The 20153-nt window shown below is 40.2% G+C and overlaps 1 protein-coding gene across 17 annotated transcripts in view; it reads right to left on the bottom strand.

Moving 5' to 3' along the window:
• Unc-13 (unc-13) overlaps nt 1–20153 on the bottom strand; it is a 697844-nt gene that overhangs the window by 335437 nt on the left and 342254 nt on the right. For 16 of the 17 annotated variants that reach the window (XM_076431956.1, XM_076431950.1, XM_076431946.1 and 13 more), the window contains 2 exons: nt 5901–5930; nt 1433–1535 (listed from right to left, as the gene is read on the bottom strand). The exons of the other annotated variant lie outside the window; for it this stretch is intronic. In XM_076431956.1, coding sequence (XP_076288071.1) covers nt 1433–1535; nt 5901–5930 — 133 coding nt within the window. The remainder of the gene's footprint in view (nt 1–1432; nt 1536–5900; nt 5931–20153) is intronic. 17 annotated transcript variants of the gene reach the window in all.

The following is a 20153-nucleotide window of genomic DNA, read 5'->3' as shown; positions in this document are numbered from 1 at the left end:
AAAAGCGGCACGGGCACACACGTAGCCGCGCGTCAAAGGGAAAGTAGGTTAAAGGTTCGCAACTTGGCAAGTGAGGATTTAGCGGCGCCGGTAGGGATATTTCAGAAAACTAAGATCCAAAATTCTCCTATTTTCTTCCGGCGGGATTCCCCCGATTGTCCGCCTTATATATTTTCCAGGCTCGATCAATAACATGTTCTTCATCTCGAGCACATGACGTGCTCTTATTTTTCCTTATAACACAGGGAACGCTCGAGAGTGTGATTAAAAATGTCGCCCGGGATAAAATTAATCGTCTCCTGATGAAACACGGACTATTAAACGTGCATATTTCCAGCGCTAATATTAGTCGTCGAAAAATCACGTCACTTTCGCTGGAATAATCGGTGGAGATTTTTCAATTCTCGATTGAACCGAACAGTTCTATCGCTTCGTAAGAAGTCTCTCGTTTTACATCGCGAACAGTGAAAATTCCGAACAACCTCGAGCGTTCCAGCGCGCTGGTGAATCGACATGATTGGTACAGCGCGAGCCGAACACGGCGAAGCAATTAAAAGGTCGCCGACGAAATTATTATTAAGTTCGTAATTATACCCGCGGCAAAAAACGAGACCGCTTTCGCCGTCGACGATGCGAAGAGCCGGGTAAATCGATAGGAACGAGGGTAGTGGAGAATATCAGGGGAAGGATAAGGCAAAAAGAATCAAACGCGACACATAGCTTGCAATTAGCTAATCGCGCTATCCCATTCTGCTGGCTAAGGGTCCCTATTTATACAGGGTGTTCCAGAAATGTTGTATTAGGTGTGCAAATAAGTTCTTTCCCCTTCTTTTTCCCAAATTCAAGATTTTATTACCTTTTATGTACGTGAAATGTAATAAAATCTTGTCTGTTATATTACGTTAACTTACTTCTGACATTTCTCCGATTAAAATGACACCAAACACGATATAACTTCCATCGTCGATTAAACCACTAAATACAGTTGAAATTATATCGTGTTTGGTGTCATTTTAATCAGAAAAATGCCAGAAATAAATCGGTGAAAGTTTCATAAAAAAATAATTAAAAACAAACAATTCTATCATCCTCTATGGTCCTTCTCTATGTTCGGCTTTTCGATTGAAGCCTCGGCGCGGTGGACGCAGTCATAAAAAAATAGTGTCCCCTAAACCAACTCCGTCGGTGCAAAACACGGCTGTTGGACACCGATTGAAGAATTACTGTAATTCGAATTCAGTCAGAAGTTATGACCGTAGAAAAAAAGGCGAAGGAATTTATCTGCACACCTAATACTTAATTTTTAGAAAGATTTTTCGAAGTCCCGCTAGCGCTGTACGTCCTGGAACTTCGGGGACGATCGGCGTGCACTTATCCGTCGAGGAACCGCTCTCGCCCTTGGTACACAATGAGATCGCGAGGGTATACTTACAAAAGAAAGTCTTGCTCCCAGCATGGATTGGCCCCTTTCACAGTGACTGTCGTAGACTTGACGTTCTGCAGCTTCAGTGTTACGTAGGAGTTGAACTGCGCCGCTGGAAATCGTTGTCGATCGGTATCAGTCGGGTAAACGTCGTTGCGATTCCGATAGTTTCGCTTTCACGAGCTGGGCGCGGCTGATCGCCGAGGGTTAGCTGGCTTCGATTCATTGGGGAAGAGGACGGCGGAGACGCGTCGTCATTTTTACAAGAATTTACGCTGGAAAATATAGCGACGCCGCTCGTAAAAGGAAATCTGCCCGACGGAAAATGAGAACGTCGACGTTGACGAATACGCGGGGTCAGGATCGCCGGAACATCAGTCGCCGCCGCAGCCGTCGAAAAATTATTTACGATCGGATCTGCCGGGATTTGTTCCGTGCCAATGGCGGAATTAAATGTAACTCCAGACGGGACGCGCCGCGCTCGTTTTTCAACGTGGCCAGAGAAGCTCTCCCGACACTCCGCGCCGCGTAGGATGACGGTCACCTTTCCAATGGGACACGAGAGCCGAGGCTCTTTGACATTTCAGCTCCCCGGCCGCGTGGAAATTAAGTGGGCGAACATTTCGTTTGCTCTCGCCCATGGCTTTGTGCGAGTGGGATTCGGCAGAACCGTGATTTTCATACAGGGCGTTCCCAAAGTCAGTGCAGTGTCGCCAGAACAGGGGAATTAAGGGTAGAAATCAAATATGACCGCATTCATACGATGCGGCGTCGTTTCGCGGACAATTAAACGTTATTTATGGAAAGTTCGAACGGTTTTGAGTGTTCTTCTGCACATAATTAGACGGAAACGGACAATTATCGTGGAAATATTTTCCAATAATCCTTCGAAACTCGGCCGGGTATAACAAACTGTGTCGTCGGGAAACATTTATCAGCCGATGTCTAGGCCACGCGATATTTTCATCTATTTTTACGAATAGCTTAACGGTCATTTCATTATTTGGTATGTTCATTCAATTGTTTTATCGATTCTAAGTTAAAAGTTAGGCTACGTGTCCACGTGAGAGCAACTCTGAAGAACAGTTGTTACGCTTGATGTTCACTTTACGGTTCGTTTTCTAGAACTTTACTCCCGAGGATTCAGTCGACTATTGAACGGTAAAGAATCAAAGAGTAGCCAAGTTAGTGTCCACAAGTTACTTTTACTCTCGGGAGCAACTGACGGGGCTAGGAGTCACGAGTCGACTTTCTAACATCGATCCGACTGTAATTAAAGGCAAATTCATCAGCTCTCTTTTCTCGTCGAAAAGTAGTATTTCCGAAGTTTTATATTTTTAAAAATTACGATTTAAAAAATCCCTTTAGAAGGGTTGATTGCAGTTTTCGAAGAGGTCATTAGTTTTGAAGAATACTTCAATTGCTTGCTAGGCAGAGAAAGCTCTACATTCACTGGGAAATATGGAGAATTAGTGAGTACTGCTTAATTCCACTATAAAATTTCAAGAGTTTCGATACACGTTATTCAAGGTTTACTGATTCAAGTGGCCGCTGATTTATGAGCGGGAATGTGGCGGAGAATTGGACGAGGCCGTACTATATGTACGCTATTTATGAAGAGCGGGCAGTAATAAAACGAATCGATACTGCAAAAAGGTGGTCTGAATCTACGATTACGATCGGAAATTCGCGTTCCTTTAAACGGGGACGGCGAGCGCAAGGAAAACGCTGACTGCGAACGTTGAGCCGCGCAGCGATTTTTCGCGGTCGACGTTCACGGAGAATAATGATTCGCGTATAGCCGCACAGTGTCCCGGATCGAACGATTTAATGACACGTAGTTAGACACCTTCTATTCTATTTGCATTGCTTTAATTCTTTCAACAAGAACAAATAATCTGTTCCAATCACTGCGAGAACAAAGTTGTTGTTAACTCCACCAATATATGAGCCGTTTATTTTGAAAGTGGCCTAAGTGTTTCAATGAAATTAAAAATATACGTATAGGATACCAATGTATCACACTCCTTAAGTGTATCTAAGAGAGTTAAATTTACAATTCCTATTAAAATAATAGCAATATTAAGTGAATAATATGTGTCTTCTCCCCAAGAATGGACTTGAGCCACTTTCAAAATTAACAACTAGATTTGTCATAAAATTTGAAGCAGCCCAAGTCCATTCGATATAATTTAAAATACTTCAAATTGAAAAAACAATATTCAATTTATTTTATATTTCATTACAAAACTTGAAGAACACCATTTATGCAATTCAGGAAATCTTCTAACTATATAAAATACTTAACAATTTACTCCTCATTTACATTTTATGTATCGGGAGGGATTTGAAGAAGTCATGGTGCACCGGTGGTATACACTGCCCGAAATTAGCATAAAGCCACCTGATTTTTTGGTGAAATCTTATAATTATGTCATAGTAATGAGAAGCTGATGCACGATAGCATTTACATGATTACATTCATAGATATATTATTTATTTACAGAAGAACGTAAACTTCTATAGTTTAACAAAAAGCGAACTGCGAAATTTCTATAAAACCACACGTTTTTTAAGTAGATAACATCAAGATTATCGAAAATTGCATCCTCCAAAAATCTTGTTGATACGAAATTCTCTTGTTATTAAATCCTTGTTAAAAAATCCTCCTATCATTCTATCAGTCTATTAACCAGCTAATTTCCTTTTTACAAAAACTTTGTGATCTTAAATACATTAGTTACAAATTGCTTCAGAATAAAAAGATAACGTAGAAATGTAAATATTAAAATTGCTAGCTTGATCTTTCTCGAGAATGGACTTAGGCCACTTTCAAGATAAACGGCTCATATATACAGTTTTATTTCTGTGTGCACTCTTGTCCCGTTATTTAGAATGAAACATGTGCACGGATGTCAGAAGTTGCCTGGGGAGGGGAGGCGCGGTGGTAAAACGCGCGAAGGTAGACCGTCGGGACGTGACGGAAAATGACTGTGATCTGGAAAGTTTAAACGCTCGCATCTCATATAAAAGCCGGCGCTCGGCGGTGCAAGTTATCAGGTGTTAAATAATAAAGGGCTAGAGTCCCGTGCGTGGGTTTATTACACGCGAGCAAATAGCAAACAGTTAATTTTAGTCCGGCGTCCGGCGCCGTTGTTCCATCGTTGAAACAAAAAGGAAACTCGCGGATGGGGTGAGGGGCAGAGGGGTGAAAAAGCCGGCGAGCGAACGGCCGAAAGAAACGCGCAATATTTCCGGCGGATGTAAGCTGCTCGAGGGTGATAACGAGGGCGGCACGAAAGTGAGAAATAGTCGAATGCAAATCAGCAAAATTTGAACTCGCTATAATAAATTCACTCGCGTTTAGAACGGGCCGACTCGACGACGCGACGCGTCGCGACGACGACGACGCTCGAATGAAACGCCTCTAACGTTAGTCGCGTGACACGCGTGAAACGAACGTTTTAAGATGCATATCAACCGTGCCGACGGTTGCGAGAACGTTTAAAGTTTTTCGTGAAATAAGTGCAGCAAAAAGCGCCGTAATGTCTTCTCGCGCTAGTTTGAATAATCTCCTGAAGCTTCCACCTGGGCACTGAGAAAGTTCTACGATGGCTGACGGAGAATCTACAATGAAACTACCCTGGTTTATGCACTTTTTCTATCCCTTCGCGAGCGGAATTTTTAAGCGAACGCTGTAGAAGAAATGAATCCGCTGTTTCTGCTAATACACGATTTACTATCTGTAATTTTTAATATCAATAGGAATTCGTTGGTTCAGAAGATTTGCACAAATTTTGAACCAGCGTGTTCCTAACTTGGGAAGTTGGATTTCTGTCATTTCCTCGTGAAAATCTACAGGGTTATACAAAAAATGTTAAATACATCTGGATTGCTAAGGTGAAGTTTACTCCATATATTGTGACTTGCGATACAGGGAGCTGAGAGTACGTTTCCGGAGACAAGTTGATAGCACGGTTCGCGTGTTTCTAAGACAAAGCGGGACAGATATATTCCCGGAAATGTGGAAGGTTACGCGAAGTGTTCCTACGGTATTCGTCACGTCACCGCGTCGCGTCGAGTCGCGAGGATCCCCGCCGCGGAAAAATAATTTCGGCATGAGCAGAACATCACGATATTCCGGCTGAAGAGTCACACAACCTTTCGCTTGGAACCGTTCCAGCCGGAGTGTAACAAATTTTGTGCGGGCCTCAGAACTGGAGCGTGAGTAAAGACGACGTTGCACGGCGTTTTTCGCGAAAATATATCGGTTCGATCCGAATTTTCGGAACGGTCGGACAACGGGACCGGAACAGATCTTACGGCACTGTTTTTCGCGGCAGTCGCGTCTCCGCGCCCAGCTCGTCGAAGCTTTTCTTCGAGGACCAGCCGAGGAACTCAGTCGTGGTTCCTTGCTCTGGTAACCTCCGCCAACTAGCTTTCTTCTGTTTTCTTCCGGGGCACGTCGAATACGAACCTTCCTCGCAGACGAACCGCGCCTTCTTCACTGAAATCAGAAACACGTGGAAATCAGTCATCCCCTCTTCACGGTGGAGCTCACTAATAGCTATAATATTAAATTGTTGCATATGAAATGTCTGATTTTTAGCAGTGACATTGAACAAACGCAATTTTGTACCCAATGTATTCTATCTACAAATTTTAAGTTTCTGGATTGTATTACGGTAAAAATAAGATACAGTAAATCCTCTATAAACGCAAAAAGGCTCTGTACACGATAAACGCAAATAAAAATATCCCCTCCACTGTAGTAATCTGACCTCGGCTCGGATATATCGGTGTGAACCACTACTAAGGCGACGCGGGGAGTCGCAGTCGTCGGCACAGCCCAAAGTTTATTTCTTTATGAAACTTTCACCAATATATTTGTGGCATTTTTCTGATTAAAATAAGACCAAACACGATATAATTTCAACTGTATTTAGTGGTTGAATTGACGATGAACGATGTTTCGGTCGCAAGGAAGGACAGCGTATGGAAAAGAAAGAGATGCGGAGAGTCACAGTTTCCTCCTCTACGGTCGACTTAGCCTTTGAAGCTCATAAAAATAGTGTCCGGTCTACAATAAATGCAAACGAATCCACCGAAGGCTTTTGCGTTTATAGAGGATTTACTATATTATGCTCATTCGCGTTTTTCATTTAGAAGAATCTCAGTTTTGTAGTTCTTTTACCATCAACGCCTAGTACGTTAATTAATCAACACATTTTGACCAAAAATCACATAGTGCTATCGTCAATAAGTTATTTTTTCAGACATATAAAAGGAGCACACGACAGTCCCATTGGTTGACGTTGAAATAAACTTTATTTAAAAGTAAAATTATACAGTAAATATTAAATATGAAACTATAAAAGTAACAGACACGCGATTGCCTTATAAAAATGACAAGAATTAATTTATTTAGACTTTGCGCGATTCTTATTATTTTCTTATGAAAATGACGGTTCTTATGAAAGCATCTTTATAATTTCATTAATTGTGAAATAAAAATTCCAGAACCGGTCCTTTGACCGGTCGTGGTACGTTTAGTGTTTAGGATTAGCATTGTACCTCAAAGTTTTATGTATAATAAACCTACAGATTGTAATAGCATCGAAAATAGCATTTTCTAAGAGTTGCATTCTAAAATCGGACATTTCATATGCAACGATAATAAAGGACTTATTTTAAAACTTCAAGCTTCTCTTTTCGAAGGAATAGCGATTTTCTTATTTCGAAAGGAACGTCTTCGTCGTCTTGTATCGAATGAACACTTGAATCCTGAAATGGTGTGTAGAAATAAATTTCAGTCGCGATGTGAAAACGAAATGAAAATCGTGTAAATCTTACTGCGTGCTTCTTGTCCCGTAGCGTATCTCGGAGCCATCGACGTAGCCTGTCCGCAGACAATATTAACAGTTCGCGGGCCACTTAATCTCGCTAAATCAACGCGAATCAACTTGCGTCCGAGCCCGGAGCATGTACATAAATGAAATGAAACCGCGCTGGCTCTCGATTAAAAGCACACGCAGCCCGACAGGACTTTCGAAATAATTAAAACAAAAGTAGGTTATGCCACTTATTTGTTTTAACGTACACTGGCTGATAGGTAATTTCATTCGGCCGGTGAATGAGCTTGTGGGCGGAACAGCAGTGTTGACAAATTGTGCGGATGCACGAGTAATTATGTTTATGTAAACTTCTCTGTGCCGCTTCGCGATTCAAATTGGCTCGCGGATAGATCTATTTTGCTCTCTAATACGTTTCACGAGTAAAATTACCAAGTATGTGCAATGCTTCCTCCGACGACGCGGGATAAATTTATGAAAAAATTCATTCATCAAGCTATTGTTGTAGTATTTATTGTGCGGAACACTGAGACGCTACGTAGGAAACTAGGTAGTGCTTACATTTCACGGTAATGAAATATGCATTGCGAATAGCAATCAAATTGGAGCTCAAAGACTAGCAAATCAGCAGCAATTTCCACAGTGTTCCAGAATCTTGAGGACAATTAAGCATACGATGCAAATATAATTGTAGATCGCTATACCTCCATGCTCTCTACAGAACGTCGCGAATATTCAATCCGGAAAGACAGTGTTCATTTCTGACAAATCTCAAACCGAATATGCCCCTCTGAGCATCGTGATTCTTATTATATACTCCCTCTGTCCCATAATAATAGTAGCTAGTGAATATTTAAACGGGAATTATTGACGAATGCAGCTGTAATTTATGTTGTAGCGCAAAATTCCGAAGCCTTCAATCAAAATCAATGTTTCATGACATCTCTCATTTGTTTTGACACATCTTTCAATTTTTAGATTAACCTAATTATTACGAATTATAACTATTTTTCGAATTTCATCCGCTGATCGAAATCAATTGTTTGATTTCAGTTGAATATCAACCCATTGTAAAAGTAAGATGAAAAAGAACAAGTGATGCTGAAAGCAATGAAGAACGATGGTTCCAATAATTTTAAGCTCATGCATATAGGAAAAGCATAGCTTCGCAGCCAACGGATCCTATCTACAAGTTTAAAATGCAGTAACGAAATTATTGAAAAATCCAGAAACTATCTGAGAACCCAAAATAAAAATTAGGAGTAATATTTTTAACACTGGAACTACCGAGCACTAAACGCAATTGGCATACACTGCCTTATAATAATGACAAAATTGCGTTTGTTTAGATTTTGTACCAGTTTTGTTTAAACATGTACTTCAATACAGAAGTTGACTAAAACAATTTCTCAGAAGAACATATTTATAATTTTAATATTGCTAATAGAAGAAATCAGGAGCAAGTCATTTGGTCTCATCCGGTAGTTCTAGTGTTAATTTATTGTTTAATGTAATCTATCATAGTTTTTTTATAACAAATCTTGCATTCTATATTTATTTTCTTTTACTACTATTGTTATGAGACAAATTAAATTCATCAACTGCTACTATTATTATGGGACAGAGGGAGTAATCATAAAACATCGCCCTTAGAAACGCTTAAAATTGCTGAACTTTTGAACCAATGAGTTCCTAACGTTAAAACTTGGATTGCCGGAATATCCTCGTCAAAATCTACAGGATTATACAGAAAGAAGTCGAAAATCAGTGGTCCTGTAAGGTGAAGTTTAGCCTCTAACGATCGTACAAGCTTCAGAAATGGTAGCCTCCTTTAAATGCATCCTGAAGCCGTAAACATATACGCGGAAATTGAAGGCAGCGCTCCCGGCGAATTCGATTTGGTCGTCCCGCGATTTTCTATTGAACAACTGCTATCTGAATAAATCAATTCGCCGCAATTCACGTGTGACACTTCGCTGACAATGAGCTCGCCTTGAAACGGCTTCCATATATGCACTTGCTGAACGCGTAGACAGGTAGATAGTTCTACGCTCACACACGCGCACACGGACAAGCGGACACTCCAAAGGCGCACATACACATCGATCAAACTATACGAACATGAGCAGGGAATTCAATTTCTTCCGGAGGAAAGCATCGGTAACGACATATAAAAAGCACTTGACCGACTGCTGCCGTATCGACGGCAAAGGGAGTGTCCTCGATATTATAATTATCATATTACGCCGGTAACTTCAGGGATATTTATTCAATTGATTGCGGTTTAACGAATGTCGCCGAACAATGTGGAGCAACGAATACTAGAGGTGGGCGCTGGGTCGGGTCGGTTCTCTGGTCAGTAAAATAAAAATATTTCTTATAAGGTGGAGTGGGGTAAGTCCGTCTACGGGGCAAGTCCGTTAATTGGTTATTTTTATTATAATGTGAACGAAATTTCTCCAGCTTGTATTTATTAATGTAGTATAAGTCAGTATGTACTATTCGACATACATGTCGCCCAACAATAAAGGTGTTTTCCTCGCTTAAATCAACCAATGCCAAACAGTCACGTGCGAGGTACACGTAAAACTTTGAGGTTATCCTGAACGTGCAATAGTTTACAAGTTATTAATATATTCTGTGTTGTTATTTTAGGTAAGTACAACAAATATTGATGTAGGTTTACATTAAATAAATCGTTTTTATTGTACTTTTTAAAATTTATTGAGAAAAACACTAAGATGCACTTGCCCCGTAAATATTACTACACGGGGCAAGTCCGTACTATCACGGTGGGGTAAGTCCGTACTCTGTACGGGTAACTATAAAACTAAACAATATATTTAATGCAATAAAAAGGATTTTGTAGCAGGCTTCATAATCATTGTTGTAACAAGGTTCGAAAGCATTTTTAACTCTCAAAGACGAACTTGCCCCATTTTCGGGGCAAGTCGACCTAGTCGACACTTTGTACAATATCCTATCAGAATGATAATTTTCAAGCAAAATTAGAATCCTACATAACACTAATTCATCAGTAATAACTGTGGTAAGAGTTTGATACCAGGAACGTTAAGTTTTTACATTTCAGACTGAAAATACATCAGTTTAAAGTCCAACTTTGCAAGAACTAGGGCGGACTTACCCCACTCCACCTTAAAGAAAACTGTTCCATGAAAATGGTTATTTTTCAGGTGGCAAAATGCACACTAGCAACGGTACGGATTACATGCTCGCTCGTGCGAGAATGAACGTTAGCCGCACGTACACTACAGCAACTTCGCTGAAGCCATTCTTGTACATAGCAGTTAACCTTAGGCCAGTTACTCGTCCGGGTAGATTCAAGAGCGTTGCCTGACATTTATTAGTACAGGTCATTGCTTCGAAGCTCCCTTCGTTAAAACACTGTTCAATCGCTGACGAGCACGCGTGTATGCAGGAAACCAGCAACTTACGATATTCATAAGGTGTATTGGTTTCTGGATAGGATATATAGGTCGTTCCGTGACCTTTTCATTAAAACTGTAAGAAGGAAATATTGAAGGTATCCGGTGAATCCATAGCTTTACTTATTGGATACTTGCTTTGGATAGTTCGCTTACTGGTGTAACAATGTACGGTATAATCTTTCTGCAAATATTTTTGAATCTAGCATTTTGTTTCTAAAAGCACTGGCCCTCTGGCAGGTCTGCTCGAAATTGCGAATAAAGTTATGGAAATGGGCTTGCTGAAATTTAAACCCTTTAACGTGACTATTCGGGTGTGCAACAATGTTGGTTGAATTTACTCTTGACCTTTCGTACTCGGCTTTCCTCGTCACTGAAAGTTTGTTTTCAACAGGTAGAGGCCAAGAGAGAGAGAGAGGGGATCCAAGAATTTACCATAACTCAGGATCGTGCGAAATATGAGGTTACTCGACCCGAGAACATGAAAGTCAAAATGCTTGTTCGAGCGATATTGAATAGTTCAGATGGATAGTATTTGTGAATTTTTGTGCTCAAGGTCACACGAAGGTCATAGTATTATAGGTGGTTGGATACATAGAAGAAAAATTTTTATCCCATCGGCGAAGTGTAATGAATAGACTCCGGATTTTATGCATTTATAACGCACAAAAATGAGTAGATGAAATTCGGAACAGTGATCAGTAGAGTGCGGATCCTTATAATAATGAAATTTGTGTGCATCAATTTTAAGCAACAGGAGCCGAGGAAAAAGTTCTTTCCTTCTTTAATAATTTTTGTGGGCTGAAAATAATACATTGGTGTTTCGAAAGTCTCTTCATCTGTAAACTTTTTTAAATTGGACTCACCCATTTTTGTTATAAATGCATAAAATCCGCAGTTCTAGTGATCACATTAAAAACTTTAAGAGTATTAATATATTAGTCACTGCATTAAAATGATTAATGAAAAATATAAATTGATATATATATATAAGCCCCTGTGGCTTGCAATTGCTGCACAAATTTTTCATTATGCATAAAAATCCGGAGTCTAGTAATGAATCAGCCTGTACAAGTTGGAAAGCGATCGAAATAAATCCTGATATACCGGAACGTTTCTCCAGCATGGTAACAGCGATACAATTCATTTAACAGGTTCGTGTCACGAACAGAGTTTATTAGACTATCAAATTTTTGACGCGAACTCGATATCTCGACCGACCCGCACGTAACACACTTTTCCTGATGTATTCGCGCGGGGTATCGACACGAAACCGCGTTACAATTGCTCGAAATCGTAATGCCGTGCTAGGGTAAAACTGCTTGGAAACAAGTCTGAGTCGCGAGTCGCCCCAATATAAATCGGCGAATAAAAAGCTGCTAATGCTTTTCGAATGTTCTGTAACACGTTTCGAGGGGCGTGCATGCATAAAATCTGCCTGGCTAATGCTCGTAAACGTTGAACAGAAAAATTAGTGCGCGCCGTATTTTTCCATAATTCGCGTTTTCATTTTTTTTTTAATGCGGCCAGAGCATTCCACCCGTTCGTTCATCAATAATTCAATAGGTGAACATTAATTCGTGCAGGGGTCGGGACAATGGAACAATAGCGATGCGATCTATCGGCGATACGAGGGAACATAACGTTTATCCTGTGGGTGCACGTGGTTGTTTGTGGTTTCGCGTAAAAACTCATGTACCCTGTCCAAGTACGAACGAAACAATATCGATGACACGGAATGGAAAATAATCATTTCTCGAAGCTGGCACACACTTCGACGCCGTTCGACGAAATATGTATTCGACACTCGCAACAAGCGGCCGCCGGGATACTACCAACAGGTGCATATCACTTAATTACCTTTTCTTTTCCGAATTAATTACTCCGGGGCCACTTAAAATTACCTTCGCCCGCGCGCATGATGCCATTTGATATCTGTACAAGCTGGCGTCCGGCCAGGCACGATTAAAAGCCAATATGCAACGGGGAAACCGCGAGAAAAAATTCACCAGACGCTAAATCGGCTTGAAAGTTATTACGCGAGCGTAAAGAATAACGTCGGGCAAGATATCTCGGACCGTTTCTTATTCTTTTAGGTAAAGGGGCCCATTCACGATCAATCATGTTGCCCAACAATTATTGTGCAGCATGATGTTACGCAAATCCAAATTGTATTCACGTCGACACATAATTTGAGCAATCGTTCAGTTTTTCACTCCGTAGTGATGAGATTCGTCTGACAATTAGGGATGGGATCAAGTTCAATATGTACTCACGAATCCGAGTCAATTTCAATAACCAAATTTCATTTCATGGGTTTCGATTACTACTTAAAAACAATAATGTTTGAATGATTATATTTGAAAAGTACTTCGATGTTGAAAGGAATCGAATACTTGGTTTTATCCTACTTCTTTTTTTATCCATGCTTTACTGCATTTGAAAACACTCTTTCTGAAGGTACAGAAGTGGCCATTATAGAAAGATAATCACGTGCGATGTTTGATAAAATGGGGTACTTCATTGAATTTTCACGGCAAAATAAATATTGTAATTTAGGTAATTTTCCACTTCTAACACAGCAGACGATGAGCCAGGTATCGTATGTATTTGTAATTGCTATTTCATTGTCAAAGGATAACCAAATTGATAATTCGCTATTGTGCCGATTTACGGACATCTGCGTCTGTGAACTATCACATGTTGTAGATGAATTATCATTATTAACATAATTAGTGGCTATATCAGTCAAGGCATCCCGTGCTCGAGAGATAGATTCAGCTTTAGAATAGAAAAGAATGCATTAGAGGGCAACATAATTGATTTCAAAGGTAAAAAGAATAATAATTAGAAAAATCAGAGAATTTCCGGTACGATGTTCATAAAAGTTTCGAATCCGTTCGACCAAGATTCCAATATATACTTGCAAGTATTATTTCCGTTTACCAAAGTACTTGTAAAAGGTTCGAAACTGTCTGGCATAGGTTCGAGTATACTTAGGAGTGCATACTATTTCTGTTTTTCGAAGTGCGTATAGAGAGTTCGAATTCAATCAATCAAAGTTCGAACCTGTTTGCGGGGTACTCGATCCCATTCTACTGACAATATTTGTGCAACACTGTCATTCACAGTACAACACAGTACAAACGCAACCCGTTTATTGTGCACAAAATATCAGGAAATTCTGATTTTACACAACAACAGGTTGCGCAATTAGTCAATCACTATCATGCTGCGCAACATGATTGGTCATGAATAGGCCCCTTAACTAATCAATTTCTAAAACAAATCGAAATCGTTAAATATTGAAAAGATGCTTTAAGAAGTGTGCCGATGTTATTTTGACTCATTGTAAAGAGGGACACGCGGCATTTCATAGCGTGCCGACAACAAAGGATAAAGAAAATCTCTAACAATCTACCACGAGCTGAAGATCCCCATCTGCGTGCAAACTTATCAGCGGGCGGAGCGACGCGACGCTACAGAACCGTGTCCTCGGAGTGTCTCTTTGTAAAACTCTTCCACGTTCCGAGCACCAGGAGGAAATAAAAACGTCTCGGTCGCATCAAAGACGGTCGCCGTCTACGTCTGTATTCCAACGACGCTGGCAGCCGAAGCGAAACGTCGCGCGTCGCATCGTCGGCTGAAAGAGCGCGGGAGGTAAGGGGGTTGTTCGGTTAGGGGGCGAACGATGGTCGAGGACCGACAAATTCCATGGAAAATGCGCGAACCACGGGTACGCGGGGGTTGTATCTCGAGGTACGAAGTTACGCGTGGTGTCTTTTACCCACGAACAACTCGAGACAATGGCCCGTCTACGTATGAATACCGGTCGAGAAGTTCTTGTCTCTGCGTTCTCGTCGTCATTGTGTTGCACCCACGTTTCACATTGTATCTGTAGCCACGGGCCGGGCACGTTCGCGATCGGTGACGGAGCATGTGTGCGAGCTCGCATACGTTAATGGGATACTTTCCACCCTACACTTTCCCGCCGTCGCCGTCTTTCTCCCTCTTTGTTTTTCTACTCTGTTCTTTCGAGGCACAGCAAGACCAGCAGCTCCCAAAAAGTGGCCAGAAATCAAAATTTTATTAGTAGACTGCGGATTGTATGCATTTATGACTGAGTTGGGATCATTTATGATCAGAGTTATGATCGATTAAAATTTTAATCAAGATTTACTGATTAATGTGTACGATTAAAAAAGGCAATCATTGAGAAATTGACGATCGATTCAATCGATTGATGAGGTTAATCGTCAATCGTTGATTAAAAAATGAAATCATCGACAAATCGGAGACTGATTCAATCGATTGATGAAGTTAATCGTCAATCGTTGATTAAAAAAAGAAATCATCGAAAAGAAACATAAAAACACGTAAACAGAGTTTGTACATATTGTACACACCTAAACTCAGTTTCAGCAGTTAATCATTAATCAATTATCCGAGATTGACGATCACAATTAAAAGGAATGTAATCGTTAATCGCAATTAACGACTAAAGTAGAAATTTAACCGTCAGACTTCCGATTGTGACCGGAGTTATAGTTGAGGAGTTTTATTAATAAACTAGTGTTCCGTTATCATAAATCTACAACGTTTATTAACCCTCACCCGGAATGCAACAATTTTTTGTTTTGCATAAAGATCCGCAGTCTATTACAGTAATGCTCGGTCACTTTTAATCCTTTTTTTTAACGTGAGGGAAATCCGCCTTATGTAGGGGAAGGATTGTATTGAAGATAAAGTATTACATTGGAAGATGAAGTATCGAAATTGTCGGTAAATTATTCAGTTTCCGATGAATTAATTTGAACAATAGAAATATTAATGTGCCCATCAGAAGTACCTTCGAAAATATCTTCAAAATAAATTGAGAAATACTTTTTGAAAGCTGCTGGCCCACTTTGTACGAGAACGCGGGCCGAACTATGTCGGGTTGTGGAAAAACCAGCCCGTTATTTATAACCCGGCCATATTAGAGACAATATTTACGTGACACGCAAATCCGATACCTTATCACGCCTTATCAAGCCATCCTGGATCCTATGATGGCCGACTTGTTTATGTGTGCGTCTCTCCGACGAAACGAACCCTGCACCGTCATCCCGCTCGCTATAAAATGTTAAAGTGTCTCCTCTCGCTGGATCTACACCGTTGCGAGGATCGTTCGGGGATATAAGGATTTTTCCACGCGATGGAGTCGCTCGGCTCGATCCTCTTTAGGTGTCTGTCGGTTTACAGTAGTCTCTCCGTAACTGTTGTATCGTCGGGTCAGCCGACCGCTGATTCATCGGGTGCGGGGAGGGAGCACGAATCGAGGGTAAAAAGCGCAAATATAAATTTGCAATGGATTTCTTAATTTTCGAGCGAGTCAAAGAATACGTCGAGGTTTGCATAAACATTTACAGTGTGGCCTTAATTTTGCTTAAAGTGCGTCATTATTGGGGATGGAGTGTGCATGTTGCCGTATCTTATCAAAGTTATCGCGTAATGGCGTATATATGTACAAGCGCTCCTTAAATCTTCCATCGCAACACAATATGAAACAATGACGCGCAGAAAATTGATCCGCCAGGAAAAACACAGAACCTTGGACACGCACAAAAACTATTTGCTTCTGTTTATGACTGACAAAAACACCCTACACCGCCACGCTGTAAGTTCGTATTACTTCCAGCTTTTTAACTTGTCAACGTAAATCAGTATAAACGTCCCCTTTGCTTATTCTTCTCTCGCGGAACACTCTGCTTGGAAACGAGAAAGTGACTCGCGCGTTGATAGCGTTGAACATATGGCAATTCGCATAAACAATTAAATAAAGGATTTCGAAGAACTCCCACTGTGTTTGGATCGCGAGACGCGAGAAAAACTCCTCCGGCAAAGGAATTCCACTTCGGATGCCCGGAACCGGCATTTTTCCGCCGGCAGACAATAAGAGAGGAACGAGCACAGCTTTTGTCGCGCGGCATACCATATTTTCTCTATCTGGTTTCTGTTCCAATGGAAGTGTTGTTCGCGCTCTCGGTTCGATCAGCGCGATGCCACGAGATCCCGTCTCGTGGCGTGGACGCGTTTTCCAATTATTTTTATTGTTTGAATCCGAATCGTCAGGAAATATGTAGAAAAAGTGAACGAATCTTTCTGCAGGGTAATTAAATGACTGCTGTTCGACAAATAGCGATTTGATCCGAGTTTCGAGAGACTCGAGATGAAATCAAATCTCGAATGTAGCGTCGAATCGATCGCGTTCCACGAAATGGTAATTTAATCGGCGGTTAAAGATAGTTCCGACGAGATTGTTAGCTCCCACATAAATTTCTCGATGCGTGATTGACCTTTGAATCCTCCTTTCATAGTCAGGACACATGCCAAGATTCATCGCAATTACGGAATCGCTAATGAGATAAATCAAAGGAACCTACGTACCCAAACGGGACGAATTAATTACTTCAGTTGCGAAGTTACATGTTCTGCTGACGATCTAACTCGCGCGGCGCGGCGACTCGTCATCGATAAAACCTGGCTGTAGGTAGGCATTAATGAGTGCCGTCATTACGTCGAATCAATAGTGCACCCCGGTCGCTCCGCTTTAAGCTGATCCACGAAATTAATCATCCGCGCGAAATCATGCCAAACTGAATGGCGAACCGAGTAACCCATCGGATTTCTGTGCTCGTTCGCACTGTTGTCTTCTTCCATGTGCGATTACATACTCAAAGCAAGTAACATTCTCGACAATTAAATATCATGGAAGAAATTAATCTCGATATTCTTCGCTATCGCGTTTCGCCGTTAAACAATCGAACGCAATAAAAGATTCGCGTTATCTGAAATGTATAAAATGGTTTTTAAAAGGGGGAGATTCCATCGATCGCCTTGGACATGGGAGGAACAATCATGCCTATAAATCTGATTCAATGGCGTTCTAAATGTTCCAGACACGACGTACGAGGAAGATAAGATAACCACATTTGCGATAATCGTCCATCACGGTTTTTCCAGAATCACCCTTGAGTGAACATATGGCTTTATTGATGCGACATGCGTATTTTAAGAAACAATCGACCAAGACATTTTCCGTTTTCTCCATCTACGTCTCCGTATTCGTCCCATCGCGAAAACCAACATTCTCGTATTTAGAACTTGGAATTTCTCGCGGCCTGATTAAGCGTGGTATGCAGAGTTTGTATAATCAATAACACTTCGTCCCCGAACGGAGTCGTTAACAATACGAATGGTAAGAAAATCAAGGGCCCTCTAGTCATACAATAAATTACCCACGAGACGGAATTTTTCAGCTCTCCCTCGTTCGTTTTGGTTAATGCGGGTCGTTGGACTCGTAAACTGAGACAAATCGATATCGCTGTCCCCGGTATGTTTCGTGCGAGATAAGACCATCGAATATATCAAGAATTCATTCTCTGCTAAACGCGTAAATTCACCAACCGCCAGATTTTCTCCGGGGATTGGGCATCGGTTAAGAAAAGTATACATTTCGCGTGAACTCGTAGTAAATATTCGAGAGGTTCGCGAGAGAAGCATGGCGCGTTTTGCGGTAATAAACTGTAGCCTGCTAGCCTGGAAAATTGTGCAGCTACTTACACTGGGAAGCACGCTGATAAGAGGAGAAGTAATTACAAGATCGGTCCGTAAGACCGAACAATCTTCAAACTGAAATAACTTTCGTGGTCCACCGCAATATAGTCCGTATTATTTTACCTCGTTAAAAGAATTCGCAGAAACAAGCGAACGGCTCTTTTATCTTTCCCCCAGTCCTCTCTCTCTCTCTCTCCCCGAGGCGGAAGTTAAAGCAGAGAATATCAGTGAAAACTTGAATGGAAATAGACTGTAATATTTCATTCTACAGTAGGATCTCGATTATCCGGATCCCGATTATAAACAAACATGCGTTTAAATATGGTTATATTATGAAGGGAAATAAATTTTAAAAAATAGAGTTAGAGTTTTTGCTTCAATTTCAATATCAGTATCAACATCAATATCAACATCAACATCAACATCAACATCAATATCAACATCAATATCAACATCAATATCAACATCAATATCAAAATATCAATATCGACATCGATATCAATTTCAATTTCAATTTTTATTGAGATTTTAATTGTAATTTTAATTTTTATTATTTTTATTGTGATTTTAATTGCAATTGTTATTTTTATTACACTTTTTATGTCAATACCACATGCGTTCTTCTATTCTTCTTAACTTTAAACTCGTTTTTTTTGTCGAAATTAATTTAGTTAACATTTATGGACCTTTAAACTTAAATAAATAGCAACGTGTATTAACACATCGAATAAATAAATCAAATTACGACGAACAGTCGATCTGACGAGCGAATGGCAAATCATTTACGAGATCAGATTCGAGTGAAAAATTTCGACACTTTCGAATTGAAGTCCGTATTAATGAACACGATACACGCTACCGAACCACCGAAAATTCTCACGGAATAATAATACACCGGTAGTCGATAAGTCTCGCTGAATATTTAAAATGGCGTTGTTCCTACAGCGACGGTACACGTAGAACTTTCTGAACCGGTTGCATTATGAATAGCCGTAGTTACGAAGTTTCAATCATGAAGCGTTTCTGGTAAATATTTCTCGGTGAAAATTGCTGTACAACCGGTACAATGAATTTTTTCCCCGCCGGAATACCATCGAGTTTATCGGGTGCCGATACGACGAGCGCGGAAACCTTTCCCTTTATTAGAAGTAGGGGGGAAAATTAGTGTGTCGGACATAATTATGGCTTCCCATAAATAAACAACAAAAAAATACTTTATCCTTTTATTCCACGTTATTTATAAAAACTCAGTATTAATAACCACGTGACAGAGTAGAGCAATAATCAACTAATATTTAAAAATGACTAATAGTCTTTTTGAATGTTAGTCATAGCAAAATAGTCATTAGTCAAAACTTTTTGATTAGTTAGTGATAAGTTATCATTGGTCAAGTCATCACTGATAATTGATTAATAATATTACTGTATGTTAATCGCACAATAGTGACTGATGACTAAAGATTGATGTCTGATCATCAACTACTAATTCACTAATAAACAATAGCTAACGATTACTTAGAGCTATTTTTTTATTATTTACTTATACTATTTGCCATTTAGTTATCACTAACTAATCGAAAAGATTTGACAAATTACTATTTTGCTATGACTAACACTCAAGAAGACTATTAGTCATTTTTTACCACGCTCATATTAGCTTGCCGAGTTGTCGTTGTTGTTGTATGCGTCAAATCTTGTAATCGAATTTTAAACCACTTCCCGATGAGCTAGAGACTTGAAACTTTAAACATAGCTCAGAACTGGATGGCAATGCAATATTAACAAATAAATTTTTTTAAAAACTGTGCGTCTATGAGAAAAAAAATTCAAATA

This window comes from Lasioglossum baleicum, chromosome 10, assembly GCF_051020765.1.
Source record: "Lasioglossum baleicum chromosome 10, iyLasBale1, whole genome shotgun sequence".
In the NCBI taxonomy this organism is placed as follows: Eukaryota; Metazoa; Arthropoda; class Insecta; order Hymenoptera; family Halictidae; genus Lasioglossum; species Lasioglossum baleicum.
The sequence above is the reverse complement of the archived record's forward strand: the minus strand, read 5'-3'. Positions and strand labels throughout refer to the sequence as shown.